We start from the raw sequence: 13,761 nt of genomic DNA on the forward strand, positions 1-13,761 counted from the left end.
CGCTACACAAAAATACTAACGCCAGAACTACACAGTATTTAAAACCATTCAGGTATAAAAGCATAAAAGAAAGAACTTACAGTATAACTGCGGACTGGAGGCAAAATGACTTGACTAAAGTAACTAAGTGTGTCCACTGGAGAATTAGATTTGAACTTTGATTTCCCTGCTTACAATCATATTGTTCTCATCATCAGGCCATTTCTCCTCCAAGATCTAATTACATTCTGTACGAGCTTTGCTCTATTTTGCATCTACCTGTGTAATCATACAATTACTTTCTCAGCTGTGTCCTCAACTTTAAAATGGTTTGGGATGGCTACTTTATAAAATTAAGGACATGATTTCAGGCTTACTCTGTTATTTTAGGATCTAGGTTCCCAATCCACAGTCGATGACCTTCCTGTAGTGAACCCTCCGAAAGGATGGATGCATTTTCCAAAGGAAGTGTTTTCGTTTCCGCCTCCATCAGTCTCTAGATATTAAATATTAATAGAGCCATAAACAAGTGCAGCAATATTTTATTCTATTCAAAATTTTGCAAATTTTATTCACACTGTGACAACGGGCCGATTCAGTTCATGTCCCAGTAAGAATTTTAATTAAATGAAAAAAATATGTTAAAATCAGGCCCTGTGAATTCCATTTTTAGGTCAAAGGGTAAAAGGTAAAAGGGCCATGGCACAACTAAAGTGGTCTACATTTATTATGTTAATCAGGTTTTCTATTCTGCCTTTAATTATTCAGTTCAAGGTCTGATTACATTACAAGAGGATGGGTCAATTACCCAGGAAGTTTGACACAGACATTCAATAGAGTTCCTAGTACAGGTAGATCAATACAGTTATTAATAAAGTTAGGTCATAGTTCAAGATGGTAATCGTTGGCTCATCGTTATTTAATTTAAAATTTCTCACAAGGCAAGTTATAGCATAACACATACAAAACCAATCTCCATATACTGTACATGACAAATATCCCATGCTCTATATAAAACATAATTCTGACCCTTATGATTTAATTTATTCAAAAAAGCTTGTCCATGGAGTTGCATTAGACAGTTTAGAAATGGGCTTTTACAACTGCCATTTCAGTTACTTCAGTTTTGGCTCCCTCTCTTGGTATAGAAATGTTTTTTAAAGTTCTGAACCTGAGACAGTGGTGACAAGATCGTAGTGTAAGTGGTAGTTGGTTCCAGCATTTTGATATTGGATGGATAAGGTAATTTTCCTGGTAGACTTTATATTGTTGTATACTGGGAATTTTAAGTGGAGAAAATTTCTGACGGAATATCTGTTGAAGGGGCCCTAGAGTAGGATGGTCAACTCTTGCTGGATTTTACAAAGCCGTGGTACAGGTTTCTACTGCTGGCTGGCAAAGCAAATGCTTCAAAGCTCATAGAATTCCTATAAGCATTAGAGCAATTACCTCGCCAGCCAGCGGTAGAAAAGGAGCTCTCTGTTAGGTAGCTGGGGCATTGCCTGTCATGATCTTAAAGGCAATGATGCTAAAATAAACTTACCGTAATCCTTGTTGTTATGGGCAACCAGTGTAGTTTCATATAGTAGGGCTGTAGGTGTTCTGATTTCCATAGTTCGTATATGAATCTTACTGCAGCATTTTGAACTAGTTGTAGATGCAATAGCAATGTTTTAGAGCAAAGAACTACATTACAATAGTCTAGTCAAGATAGGATTTGGGATTGCACTAAGATTCAGAAAGCCTCTATTTCGAAGTATTTTCTGATGGATCTTAGCTTTCTCTTCACAAGGAAAGATTGTTTTATCATCGATTGTTATGTGGCTCTTCATGGATAGGTGGTTATCAATTTCTATTCCTAAGATTCGGGATTGTAGTTTTAATGGAAAGTCTGTGTTGTCTACTGCATTCCTTGGAGTGTAGTGTGGGTCAATTGAGGGGCCTACCAAAGGAATTTGGTTTTGTTCTTATTTAGTTTGAGGCGGTGGGTTGAAGTCAAGTTTTCTATGATGTGGACACATTTTTTGACAGTGGTGAAGAAGTTGGCTAACACAGTCATTACAGGTAGCCTGATTATTATGTTGTCTGCTTAGGTGAAATGTTTTATTTGTGCGAGATCTAGGCTGGCTCTCAAGGATTGCATTAGAACGAGTTGAATACTGATGGTGAAAGTGGGGATCTTTGGTAGGGTGCCAGATGTCAGAAAATTCACCATCCTTACATATAGCATAGTGCTGAATGGTTAGAAGCCTTGGAACCAGGAGAGGACTGGGCCGCTAAATCCAAAATCACTACTAGTCTACTAGGTCAAATGCGCTGCTTAGGTCAAATTGAATTACGATTGCACTGTGATCCTTGCTTAGTAATTCTTTGCCGTATGTTTTTAATGCTATCAGTCCCAGCCAGGTGTACTAAAACAACAAAAAATCCCTCCTATGGGTGTCCGAGCTGTTACCACCACGGCCAGCGCTAAAAACGCTAGCGCGCCTTTGTAAAGGAGGGGGAGGGGAAAAGACAAATCTGTTCCCCTCTCCTGACACTCTTTTTCTACGCTATGCCCATAAGGAATTAAAATGTTCCTTCCTCCCCCCCTCCTCAATTGCCTAACTGTTAGAGCATTAACTAGCCAAAAATAAAAGTATTTAACAAGTTTTTATAACACAAAAAAAAAGTATCCTAAAATTAATTCAACCAGCTGTGCTACACTGCCTAACCTAGTTCATCTCCAACAAGACTCAAATTAATCCAACAGTCTAAATGACAAGTACCCAACAAATCCCTTAAAAGAACACCTTGTTCCCACACTTAGGGGTGAATTCTGTAAAGTACGTCTAAAAGTTAGGGGTCGTTTAGACATTCAGAAGCATAATGCTGAGTGTGATTCTATTAGGCATAGACACACAATAGAAAATCGCGCTCAGCAGCACTAAGCAAATTTAAGTGCATCTATATAGTTAGGCATGCTTTATAGAATTGTCTTTTAGATGTCACAGATGTCTTCACAACGTTTATAACGTTGTTGCATTTCAGCGTTATGTCATTAGAACAGCAATTTTATGCTGTTTTTTAACATTAAAATTGTATGCAGTAAAATAGCATGCAGAAGGAAGCCCAGTTTTATATTCAGCTACTTTATCATATTCCTCTTCTATTCTGGTGGGCTCAAGGAGATTAAGTGACTTGCCCAAGGTCACAAGAAGCTGTGAAGAGTTTGAACCCACAAGCTCAGGGTACTGAGGCTGTAGCACCAACCACTATACCACACAGACTCAGATAGTAAACCATACATCAATTCACAAGCCAAGCTTATATCCTTCTGATTCATAAGCAGTCATTTATCTAGGATAAATATCAAAAATGTACCTTCAGCACTTGCCCAGCACCTCTTTTGGCCTGTGTTCCTCAATCAAAGCACATGAAAAATTATATGTATTGCATACTAAACCTTCTATTTTTTTGGTGTAAAGGGAACTCCTTTGCAAAACCAGGTCTACTTTTGGGTGTTAGTTGGGCGTGAGTTATGTGGACACAACTTAGGCATCACTTAAGCATGCCGGAGGTGTCCATGTATAGGTGAACAGGGTTTCTATTTGGGGGGATATAGAGGACTCCTCTTTGATAATAATGGAAAAAGATGTTTAATAATGCATTACTTAAGCAAAGCACATGAAAAAAATATATGCATACTAAACCTTCCATTTTTTGCACCTAGATGGCAGAATGCCACTAAAAAATAGGAATATGTGCTGGGGTACCCGGCCATACTAGGAATTTGAACCCATGACTTGTGGAAGATGGAAGCAGTGCCTTTAACCACTGAGCCACATGCACTTCCTTTAAGGCATGGGGTTCCTGCCACGTGAGATGATATCTTAAGAGATCACAGCCATCTCAGGGTAAAAAATAAGTTTCCCTCTGAACTCTGGAAAGGGCAGACTGCAAATGTAAATGGCAAAGTCTACAACCCACATTCGCTTATAAGACCAAAAGGAAGCTGTTGAGGTACCGGGGTGGGGGGTTGTGTTGTGTGGATTTGAACCCATAACCTGTGGAAGATGGAAGCAGTGCCTTTAACCACTGAGCCACAGGCACTTCCTTTTAGACTGAGGTTCCTATTATTTTTTTATTGACATTCTGCCATCTAGGTGTATATTGATGATATCAAGATTGTGCATCAGACATGTTCACTCACTCTGAACGACAGCCATTGTGAATAGTTTCTCTTTTTATTTTCTTAACCTTTTGGAAATGAAGTTTAATATGCAATATATATATATATATATTTAATGTGCTTTGTTTAAGTAATGCATTATTAAACATCTTTAGACCTTTATATCAAACTAGAGTCCTCTTTATCCCCCCCAATAAAGTCCCGTTCACCTATATGTGGATGCCTCCGGCACACCTAAGTGATGCCTAAATCGTGAAGGCCCAACTCACACTCAAAAGTAGACCTGCTTTTGCAATACCTACATTTTAGGCATTAGATAGATGCGTTAGGACGCTGAGCGGCATGCAATTCTAAAAATGGATGTCTATATCAAAGCCATGCCCACATCTATGCCATTAGGCCCAGCTTTTTCCAATGGGCATCCACAAAACTGTTGACGTCTATTTTGTGAATCGCGCACAGCCTTTAGACTAACTTCCAATTATTGCTTGTTAAAGTCATCAATTGGGCTTATTATCCAATTTATTTGGATGCCTAGGTTGCTGGACATTCACATTATAGACACCTAACTTTAGACAGCCTTTAAAGAATTTGCCCCTTAATTTCCAAGGATGAATAATGGCAGTCCCATCTACCTTGCAAATAATTTTTTAATGGACTTCTCCTTCAGGAACTCTTCAAGTCCTCTTTTGGAATCTTGCTATGTTGGTTGTCTTGAACACATAAACATCCTCCGGGAACAGATTCCACAGCTTAATTGCATGCTGCATGAAAAAATGTTCTACAATTAGTTTTTAATCTGATCATGAAGATGGAGTGTTTACTCATTTTTGTGGTATTTGACAGAAAAGCAGAAAAGCCCTAACCTCTTTACCTAGCCCTAACCTTTTCTAGTTGTACTATCTTCTTTTTGAAATGGGGTGACCAGAACCATCACCGTACTCAAGGTGTGGACACAACAGGGACAGAGTTTTGCTCTCCATCCCTTTTTTTTATGATCCCTAATATTTGATTTGCTTTTTTAACAGCTGCAATACATTAAGCTGAAAATTAACATATCCACAATATCGTCGGAGCCCAGCATTTTGCACCTATAGCTGGGATTAATTTTCCTAATCTCACAGAAAGGGCTGAGTTGAGAAACAGTGAAAAAGGAATCTGCAACATAGCTCTGTATTCATTCATAAATCTGTCAAAAGTACAATCTCAGGTGTGCTCAGAAAACTATACACTGTACACAAATAATTATGGACGTCCTATTGTCTGTTAAATGAGCTATAACTTAATGAATGGTTTGTTAACACTAAAAGAAATATCCTGCATTAAGCTATACAACTGTCAAAATTGGAAAGGCTTGAAAGTTTTGCCTAAGTTAATCGTTTTTCACATATTTATTAAGAAAGACCAACGACTACACTGTATTACTTTAACAAAACCAGATGAATTTCATAACACTATATGCAGAATATTCCCGAGGAGTAGAAAATATGTACAGACTTAAGCAAAGTATCATAAGCCTACATCAAACAGAAAAAAAAACAACCCAAAACAAACACGGATATCCACTTTTCCGTGGTATAAACAAATATCAAGTGTAGAAACCCCAGGTACGTCGCTTACTAAAGACACATCGAGCGCACAAACAGGGATTTAGAATAGGCCTATGGGAGATCTTAGAACAGCAAGCCTGAACTGGGAGTGCGAAGAAGGAGCAAAACCACAGCGGGAATCTCACCGGAGAAATGAAGGAAGACGAAATGGACAGAGCAAGAGCAAGAACAGTTTCACGACGCCACCGTCATACCACCCGAGGATGAAGGCAACAGCTATAGCTAGAGTAAAAGAAGGCGGAGCTGGTACCCAATAATGTACGCACGCACGCGCTGACTGATGACGTAACGGCTTCTGCTGCGGGCGCAGTTGGATGAGCTCAGAGCAGCGGCGCTGCATGTGCTGGGGTTCACGGCAACTCATTCTGGAGGTGCTGCGTGTGATTTGGGGATACACCGGCAGCAGATAAGTCCATGCTTAGGTGTTTCTGAACAGGTAGGAAGTTGGCAGGTTATCGGAATTGGTTAGACATTTGTGTATGGGGTTTTTTTTTGTTTTTTTTTGGGGGGGGGGGGAGTGGAATGGGAATTTGGTTTTAGTTTCCCATTTTCAATGTAGGCAGGGTCATAGAGAGAGGTTTTAGACCAGTTCTAGGGAATTTAGGCAACCATTTTTGGTGCACTATGGGATTTGCAATGCTGATTTTATTTATTAGGATTTTTTTACTGCCTTTTTGAAGGAATTCTCTCAAGGCGGTGTATAGCAAGAAAACCTAAACAAAACAATTATAATGATAAAAATGTTCAAATAAAACAAAGTATGACATACGATAGTATGATACATTACAATGTCATCAAAATATACAATAAAACATTTTAATGGGCAGCAAAGAGTATAAGCCAGTGGTCTTTCCTGCAAGGCTTATGAACCAATAGAGGCTCTCCGAGACTTCTGGAGTGGCCTGCGGAGTGTGGAGGCTGTGCAGAATATAATCCCCCACCCTCACTGTCAGGGCCCAGCACTTTTTTACCTTTTTTGTTTCCTGTGCTGCATTCTTCGGGCTGCGTGCAGTGTGAATGAAATAAACACACTGCCTTCGGCAATCATGGAAGCTTCCCCATTGCTACAGCTTCCTCCCATAAGGACAGGGAAGGCAGCATACTGTCACTGCTGTTAGGGCTTCTGTTTTGTTTGTTTTTTTAATGGCACAGATGTGTGTGTTAAACACACATCATCTGTCCATTAAAAAAGCCCCCCTGCGCTAGCTCCCCCGAGCCACCATCCCCCCTTTCCAAACCCCCAAAAGATGGCAGGAGGGATGTCCACTCCCTCCTGCTAAGAAAGACCTCCCCCCTGCCCTCCCACCCCCAAAGAAAAAGGCAGAAGAGATGCTCACTCCCTCCCCCCCAAAAAAGAGGCCCCCGTGTCCCGTACCTTAAAAGTTGGGAGCAGGAGGAATCCGAGGCATCTGAGCCAATCAGGGCCTTAGGCCCCTCCCTGTGCATCATGTCATCGGTGAGAGAGGAGGAGCAGGAACTGTTTTCAGTACCTTCTGCTCCCAACTTTTAAGGTATGGGGCACGGGGGCCTGGAGGGGGGCCTCCGGTGATAGGAGGGAGTGGGCATTCCTGCTGCCTTTTTTGGAAGGGTGGGAGGAGGGGGTAGGGTGCAGGTTCTTCATTGTAGGGAGTGGGTATCCCTCCTGCCATTTGTTTTAACTTCAGGTAGACCATCGCATTTGTTGGTCAGGGGGCAGTTCATATTTGTCAGGGGTCGTTGGGGTTTCGTATGGGGAGGACCATCAGCGGCGGTGGGGGATTTTTTTTTTTCATTTTTTTATGGGACAGATATTTTGTGTATGTAATACATGCAAAATATCTGTGCCATTGAAAAAATATGTAAAAAAAACCCAAACAGGCAAACTTGGTCTACAGCAATTGGGTTTTAGGATCGTTAAAACCTGATACTAAATAGCCAAGCGATGTAAGTGAATCAATCGCTTGGCTATTTTGCATGGGGTTTTACTAATTTGCATAGGTTGGATCGGATCGGAAAATGGGCGATTGAGGGGAAAAACACACGGTGGGCGGTTTAGTGAATCGGGACTTAAAGTCCTAAGTATGTGTACCATAGAGAACAGAAGAAGGTAGAGGATATGATAGAAATGTTTGAAAGCTACAAAGGTATAAATAATGCACAAGTAAATAGGATGTTATGTATAGAGTGAGAAGTTGTGATATCAAACTCTAGTGGGATAGGCTTAGGATTAACTTCAAAAATATTAATTCATCCATTTTATTGGAATCTTCTACAAAGGATTTGGTCACACCAGCAACATTGTTAGCAACTGTTGCTTTAGCACCAGATAAGAATTGGATTATGAAGATGTTCTTTAAAAATAGAACTAAAGAGTTCCTGGGACAAAAAGTACAGATTTTTCCAGACGTTACCAAAGAGACTCAAAAACGGAGAAGGCAGTTCTTGTTATTAAAACCAGGAGTAATTTCAGTGGGGGGAAAGTTTTTTCTTAGATTTCCCTGTAAATGTATTGTTCTTCATGGTTTAGATAAATATGTTTTTTTGAACCAATGCACCTAACAAATTTTGTGGCTTTGAAACGTCTTGAGAAAGAAGGAACAACTGGAATAATAACTGACTCAAGATTAGACTACTCCCTCCACTTCAGCCACTTTGTCTTGCTTATTATTGGTCATTTTTTCCCCTTTTTAATTGGTAATGTCACTTTTTGAAAGTCTTGGATCCAATAATTGGGGACTATAGATTGCTTAAGTGTAAGAGAATATGTTATATGTTTTCTTATTATTATTTATGTTAAGGATTACAATCTTACTGTACAAGATATAATGCTTGATAATTTTTTTTGTAAAATGATAAATAAATAATAAAATAAAAAATAAAAAATATTAATTCATGGACAGTGTGGTGGATACATATAGTAACCTTCTAGAGGGTATGGTGGAGGTAAAAGTTTAGACAAGATTAGGACAGAGGCCCTGATTCTAGAAAGCTCACCTAAAGTTAGTTGCCTAATTTAATTGAGCAGTAGGCTCAGTGCCGATATTGACATTCAATACCTCACAATCAGCTTCAATTGGACTTAATTGAATGTTAAACGGTGCTTAACTCAAAGAATGTTGTTTTGTGAAAAGTAGGCACCTAGTTCAAAGCACCTACACTAAAAATGGGTGTGGTTAGGGGGCGCATCATGGGCGTATATTTGAGTTAGGTACCTCTTTGTGAATCAGTTGCTAATAGGATCTGATATTGGTGCCTAACTTTAGGCAAAGAAAACTCTGGCATAAATTGGGGACACCTAAATATTAGGACACTGTACATGATTCTATAATGGGCATCTTAAGTTTTATAGAATCTGTGCTGATATCAGCGCTTACCTTTAGACGAACTTTAGAGAATCAAGGTCGGAAAGATGATACGAGATCTACTTAAACAGATCTGTTGCCCTCATCTGGCATTATATTCTGAAGCCAATTTACTAATTAAGTTAGGCAACTCTTATAGAATTTTCCCCAAATTGTTTACTCTTTTCAAAAGTACAGTACAAGGCTAGAGGGCATGCAATTAAGCTACTAAGTAGTACATCTAAAACAAACTGTAAAAAATATTTATTCACTCAGCAAATAATTAAGCTCTGGAATTCATTTGCCAAAAATGTGGTAAAAGCTGTTAGCATAGCAGGGGTTTTAAAAGGTTTAGACAAGTTCCTGGAAGAAAAGTCCATAAAGTGTTACTAAAGTAGACTTAGGGAAAATCCACTGCTTATTCCTGGGATAAGAAGCATGGAATCCATTATTCTTTTGTGGTCTTGTATTTGCCATTGTTGGATACAGGATACTGGGCTTCATGGACTTTTGATCTGTTCCAGTACAGCAATGCTTATACACTTACTGGTATATCAGTGTGAAGGTGACTTGTAACAGTTGTTGCTAATGATGGAGTGAGATTTACAATATATTTTTTATATTTGCTGCCTTTGCTGTACCCTCATTTGTGTGCATGCTTTGCTAATCATATGTAGTACAGCTATAGTAAATTTTCTAGTACTTTTAGTTTAGGGTGAATTTGATTTAAATATTAAGCCTTGCATGAATATACAGCCTACATATTTGATGAAAAACTTTTGAACTATAATATATCTTAAATAGAAAATTATTTTTAGATAGATTTTCCTCAAAAAAGGCATTTTATTGAAAAACAGTTTAAATAAAATCCGTTTTAAATATATATATATAGAGAGAGATTTTTATCCACCCTACTTTATTTCAAATGCTTTACACTTTATTGAAGGGTGGTACATTTGCAATTTTATAGCGGCCCAATCCATTTTATGGTGCCGACACAAAGTTTAATTCCTTGAAAAAGGTGCAGGTGATATTTGGGGTACTAGATCAGCAGTATGCCCATAAAATGTTCAAGGATGGCTCATCATAATTTATGTAGTATCATGTGGCTTGTCCATGCAATAGTAGAATTCAGAGAAAGCTAATTTGCAGATATCCTTTCCTGGATGTCCAGAAAAACACATACTTAATGGTCATAAGCACATGTCCAATTTCTTTAGTGAGGGGAACAATAAAGCTGAGAGCTGACAGTATAATTACAGTATGAAAGCTTTCTCCTTGCTGGGAAATAATGCCAGCCCAGGGAGCTAAGTACACAGGGAACAGAATGCCCCCCCCAATTAACAGACCCTTATGAAACTCCACAGATGATCAGATGAGATAGGAGCATTACCATTTCTAGACTTGAACACAAAATGACCCTCAAAGATAGATTTTATCAGGCATGTTCTGCTTAGATGTTGGTAAAGCTGCCAAGGATCAGGTGCATGATTGTTTCTTTCAAGACTGATGTAATAACGGAGCAGGAAATGGGGCAGCAGAACTCATCTGATGGAGTTTCATAGGAAATTTCCTTGCATCTTAGCCTGTGGTCCTTTATTGTTCTGCCTGCAGTTCCATAAGTGATTGTGACCAGTGCCTATAGTTCCATAAGTGATTGTGACCAGTGCTGTATTAGTTTTTGTGAGGGGTTTGGCTGGAGTTATTTTAGGGCTGCTGATGCGCTGAAAGGCCCAGGGCAGTCTAATAAAAAAAATAAAATAAAAAGTGCTCTTTCATGGCTGGGATCACCCATGGCAGCCCTGGAGGTGGCGGATAGCAGCACCATGGGGAGAAGTGGTAATTAATTTTGCAGCAGCTTTGTGAAGGCTGAGTTTTCATTTTAAAAAATTAGTGGGGCACTGCCAGTGATGTCGGAGGGCTAAGAAAGTGTTGGTGCTGACAGTGTTGATGAGCCTATTGCTTTGTTTCTTAAAAGCAATAATCCTTATTTTTAATTGGAGTTTGGACTGCCTTGGATTACAAAGTGAAATAAAAGAGAGAAAATTGAAGAGATGTGAATGATGCTTCTTGTGAGAGTCAAAAGGGCTGATAAGGTGTTGGAGAAAGTCTTTCGAAGGCTGTCTCAAACTTTTGAGCTCTTTCTCTCGCTCAATAGATTCTTTGTGTCAGTGCACTCTTTCTTTCTTTTTTCCTTTCTTCCTTCCTTCTCGTAACCTTCCCCCCAAAAAAACTATCTCATAGCCATAATCAAACTGGAACATAAGAATAGCCTTACTGGGTCAGACCAATAGTCCATCAAGCCCAGTAGCCTATTCTCATGGTGGCCAATCCAGGTCCTTAATACCTGGCCAAAACCCAAGGAATAGCAACATTCCATGCTACCGATCCAGGACAAGCAGTGTCTTTCTCAATAACAGACTATGGACTTTTCCTCCACATTCAACAGGGCTAAAAAAATTTGGACGTATTTTTCGAAAATGTGTCCTAAGCTGTTTTTTACTTTGGGCGACTTGGATGAAAAAAGACTTAGACGTTCTTTTCGATTATGCCCCTCCACGCTACTCCTTTTACCTGCTTGCTGCTTTGTTAAGAATGGCCTAAATACCTGCAGCTGAGAGCCTGATTTTCCTTTTCAGTTTCACTTTCAGGGGAAAGGGAAAGAGCCCGACCAAAATTTGTTTTCGTTTCTGGTGCAGAAACTGACCCGAACAGCTGTTTTTTATACAGGTTTTGGTTTGTGGTATTGAATTCCTTCTATTTTTTGTTATGGCAGAAATTTAGCTCCAAATTTAAGGTGGTTGTTGAACCTCCCCCCTCCCTAGTCTGGAAGAGTCACCTCTGGCAGGAAAAAAGGTTTACCGTACTATACTTATTCTTAGAAGGTACAGTGCTGCTTTCAGCTTTCTGTTCTGACTAGAGCAGGCTGGACTCCTACATTGAAAGAGGAGCTTGGGCAGCAACCAATATAAATCAAGCACCCACCCACCAGTTAACCAGATGGGATGCTTATTGGCCATTGCAGCTTAGGATTTTCTGTTTTCTCTGACTGGGACCAGCTGAAATCCTCACCCTGGAAAGAAGAGCTCAGGCAGCACACAATGGCAATCAAGCCCATGCTCACCAGCTAACCAACTTCTACAGTTACTACTTACCATTTCTTTCCTGTGCAAACAGCATATGATTCCTTATGGGTGGGTTGCGTAGCCCCAACTCGCGAGTTGGATTGTAGAAGACATCAGTCATTTTTCTCAGTTCCACCTCATTGTCCCGCTGGGCAGTGCCTTCTCTCTTCAGTCTTACCTTCTCAACTCGCTGTGCTAAGAGGTTCCCGGTAGTCCTGGGACAGCTCTGTCTGGGAGAAGACTTTGGGGTCTGAAGCCAGGAGGACCACACTTTTAAAAAGAATATCTGCCTGGCCTACTCTAATACTTGGAGCTTGGGAATAGGTTACCTAAGAGCTCCAGACAAAAATTCCAGTGTAATAATAGCTGATGGACAGCTGTGGAAGAAATACTCCAGTGTTCTCCCTAGGGCCTTTTAGCCGGGCGCTTCGCCCGGCTAATTTAGATGACCGCCCGGTTGTTATCCGATCGCGAATCCTGCTGCTGCTGCTGCTGCCGCCGCCGCTGCTCAACAGTTTAAAAAAAAACTGGTTTGGAGATTTTATGCCTTAGCCCGTAGCAAACTTATGCTCCGGGGCTCTAACGTGTGTGTGCCGGCTTCCCTTCTCTTCCCTCCGAAATTAGAAGTTATATCCAGGGGGGGGGGGAGAGAATGGAAACCAGCACGCACACATTAGAGCCCCGGAGCATGAGTTCGCTACGGGCTAAGGCGGGAGATAGGTCAGTGATGGAGGGAAGCTTACAATTTGCTGCTCTTGTTGCCGGGTCCTGCCTACTTTCTGTTTCCGCGAAGGCAGGACCCGGCAGCACTTCTCTACAACATCGCTCCTTAGTTTTATCAAGTGGTGCAGTGAGGAGCCATCAGCTGTGGTTGCATCTTATCACCTCTTTTTTTTATTATTTATTTTTTCTCCTCATGGTTCTTTATTCTAAGCAGCTCTGGCACTAACAGTACTACGGGTGCCTTATGCTACTTTCACTACCACGTGCGGTCAGGTTTGGCATTTTATCATGATTTGGGGGTTTTTATTTAGTTTTTCACCAGTATTTTCATTTATTTATTAAAGCAGCCTTTTTTGACAGCCCAATGCCCCTTCCCCTATCAGTGTGCATCCAATCCACTGCCGACACTTTTTTGGCGCCTCTTTCAACGAATCAAATATCATAGCCCCATTGTCGCGTGTTCACATTTGTTCTGCTTACGAGTTTATCTCATCAGTGGAGAGACCTTTTCAGTAAGTCCATTTTACTCCCCCCCATTTTTACTTTCCCGAGTGCTGTGGTTTTATTCTTTGGTTTTAATAGAAGCTCATTTGAACAGTAATTTAGATCTTTCCCAGGTTTCACTTTTCATCTACCCGGTCGGCTTGTCTTTGAGCTACTATCGGCTTATGTTTTCAAGATACACTCTGTATTATAAGCTATTCATTTCCTATACGTTTACTTTTGACCTGTTTAGGTCTATGTAGTCTAGACATACTGTTTGTAACCAGCCGTCATTTTAAGTATGTATATGCCCTATTTTAGGGTTTGTTTGTTTTTTTAGTTCTTTTAGC

General features: G+C 40.2%; 2 protein-coding genes across 5 annotated transcripts in view; one reads left to right on the top strand and one right to left on the bottom strand.

The window, feature by feature from the left end:
- RBM18 (RNA binding motif protein 18) overlaps window positions 1–6,042 on the bottom strand; it is a 52,765-nt gene extending 46,723 nt beyond the window's left edge. For 2 of the 3 annotated variants that reach the window (XR_004540900.1, XM_033961357.1), the window contains exons 1-3: window positions 5,886–6,042; window positions 4,786–4,914; window positions 357–475 (exon numbers count right to left, since the gene is read on the bottom strand). Coding sequence is in view for 2 of the 3 variants with exons in the window: in XM_033961357.1 (XP_033817248.1) it covers window positions 357–469 (113 nt within the window). In the remaining variant the exon portion in view is untranslated. The remainder of the gene's footprint in view (window positions 1–356; window positions 476–4,785; window positions 4,915–5,885) is intronic. The other variant, XM_033961356.1, reaches the window with a different exon arrangement.
- MRRF (mitochondrial ribosome recycling factor) overlaps window positions 6,037–13,761 on the top strand; it is a 36,525-nt gene continuing 28,800 nt past the window's right edge. The window contains exon 1 of one of the 2 annotated variants that reach the window (XM_033961354.1): window positions 6,037–6,196. The gene's annotated coding sequence lies outside the window, so the exon portion shown is untranslated. Of the gene's footprint in view, window positions 6,197–7,192; window positions 7,272–13,761 lie in introns of those variants that run through there. The other variant, XM_033961355.1, reaches the window with a different exon arrangement.

Source organism: Geotrypetes seraphini, chromosome 10, assembly GCF_902459505.1.
Source record: "Geotrypetes seraphini chromosome 10, aGeoSer1.1, whole genome shotgun sequence".
Lineage (NCBI taxonomy): Eukaryota > Metazoa > Chordata > Amphibia > Gymnophiona > Dermophiidae > Geotrypetes > Geotrypetes seraphini.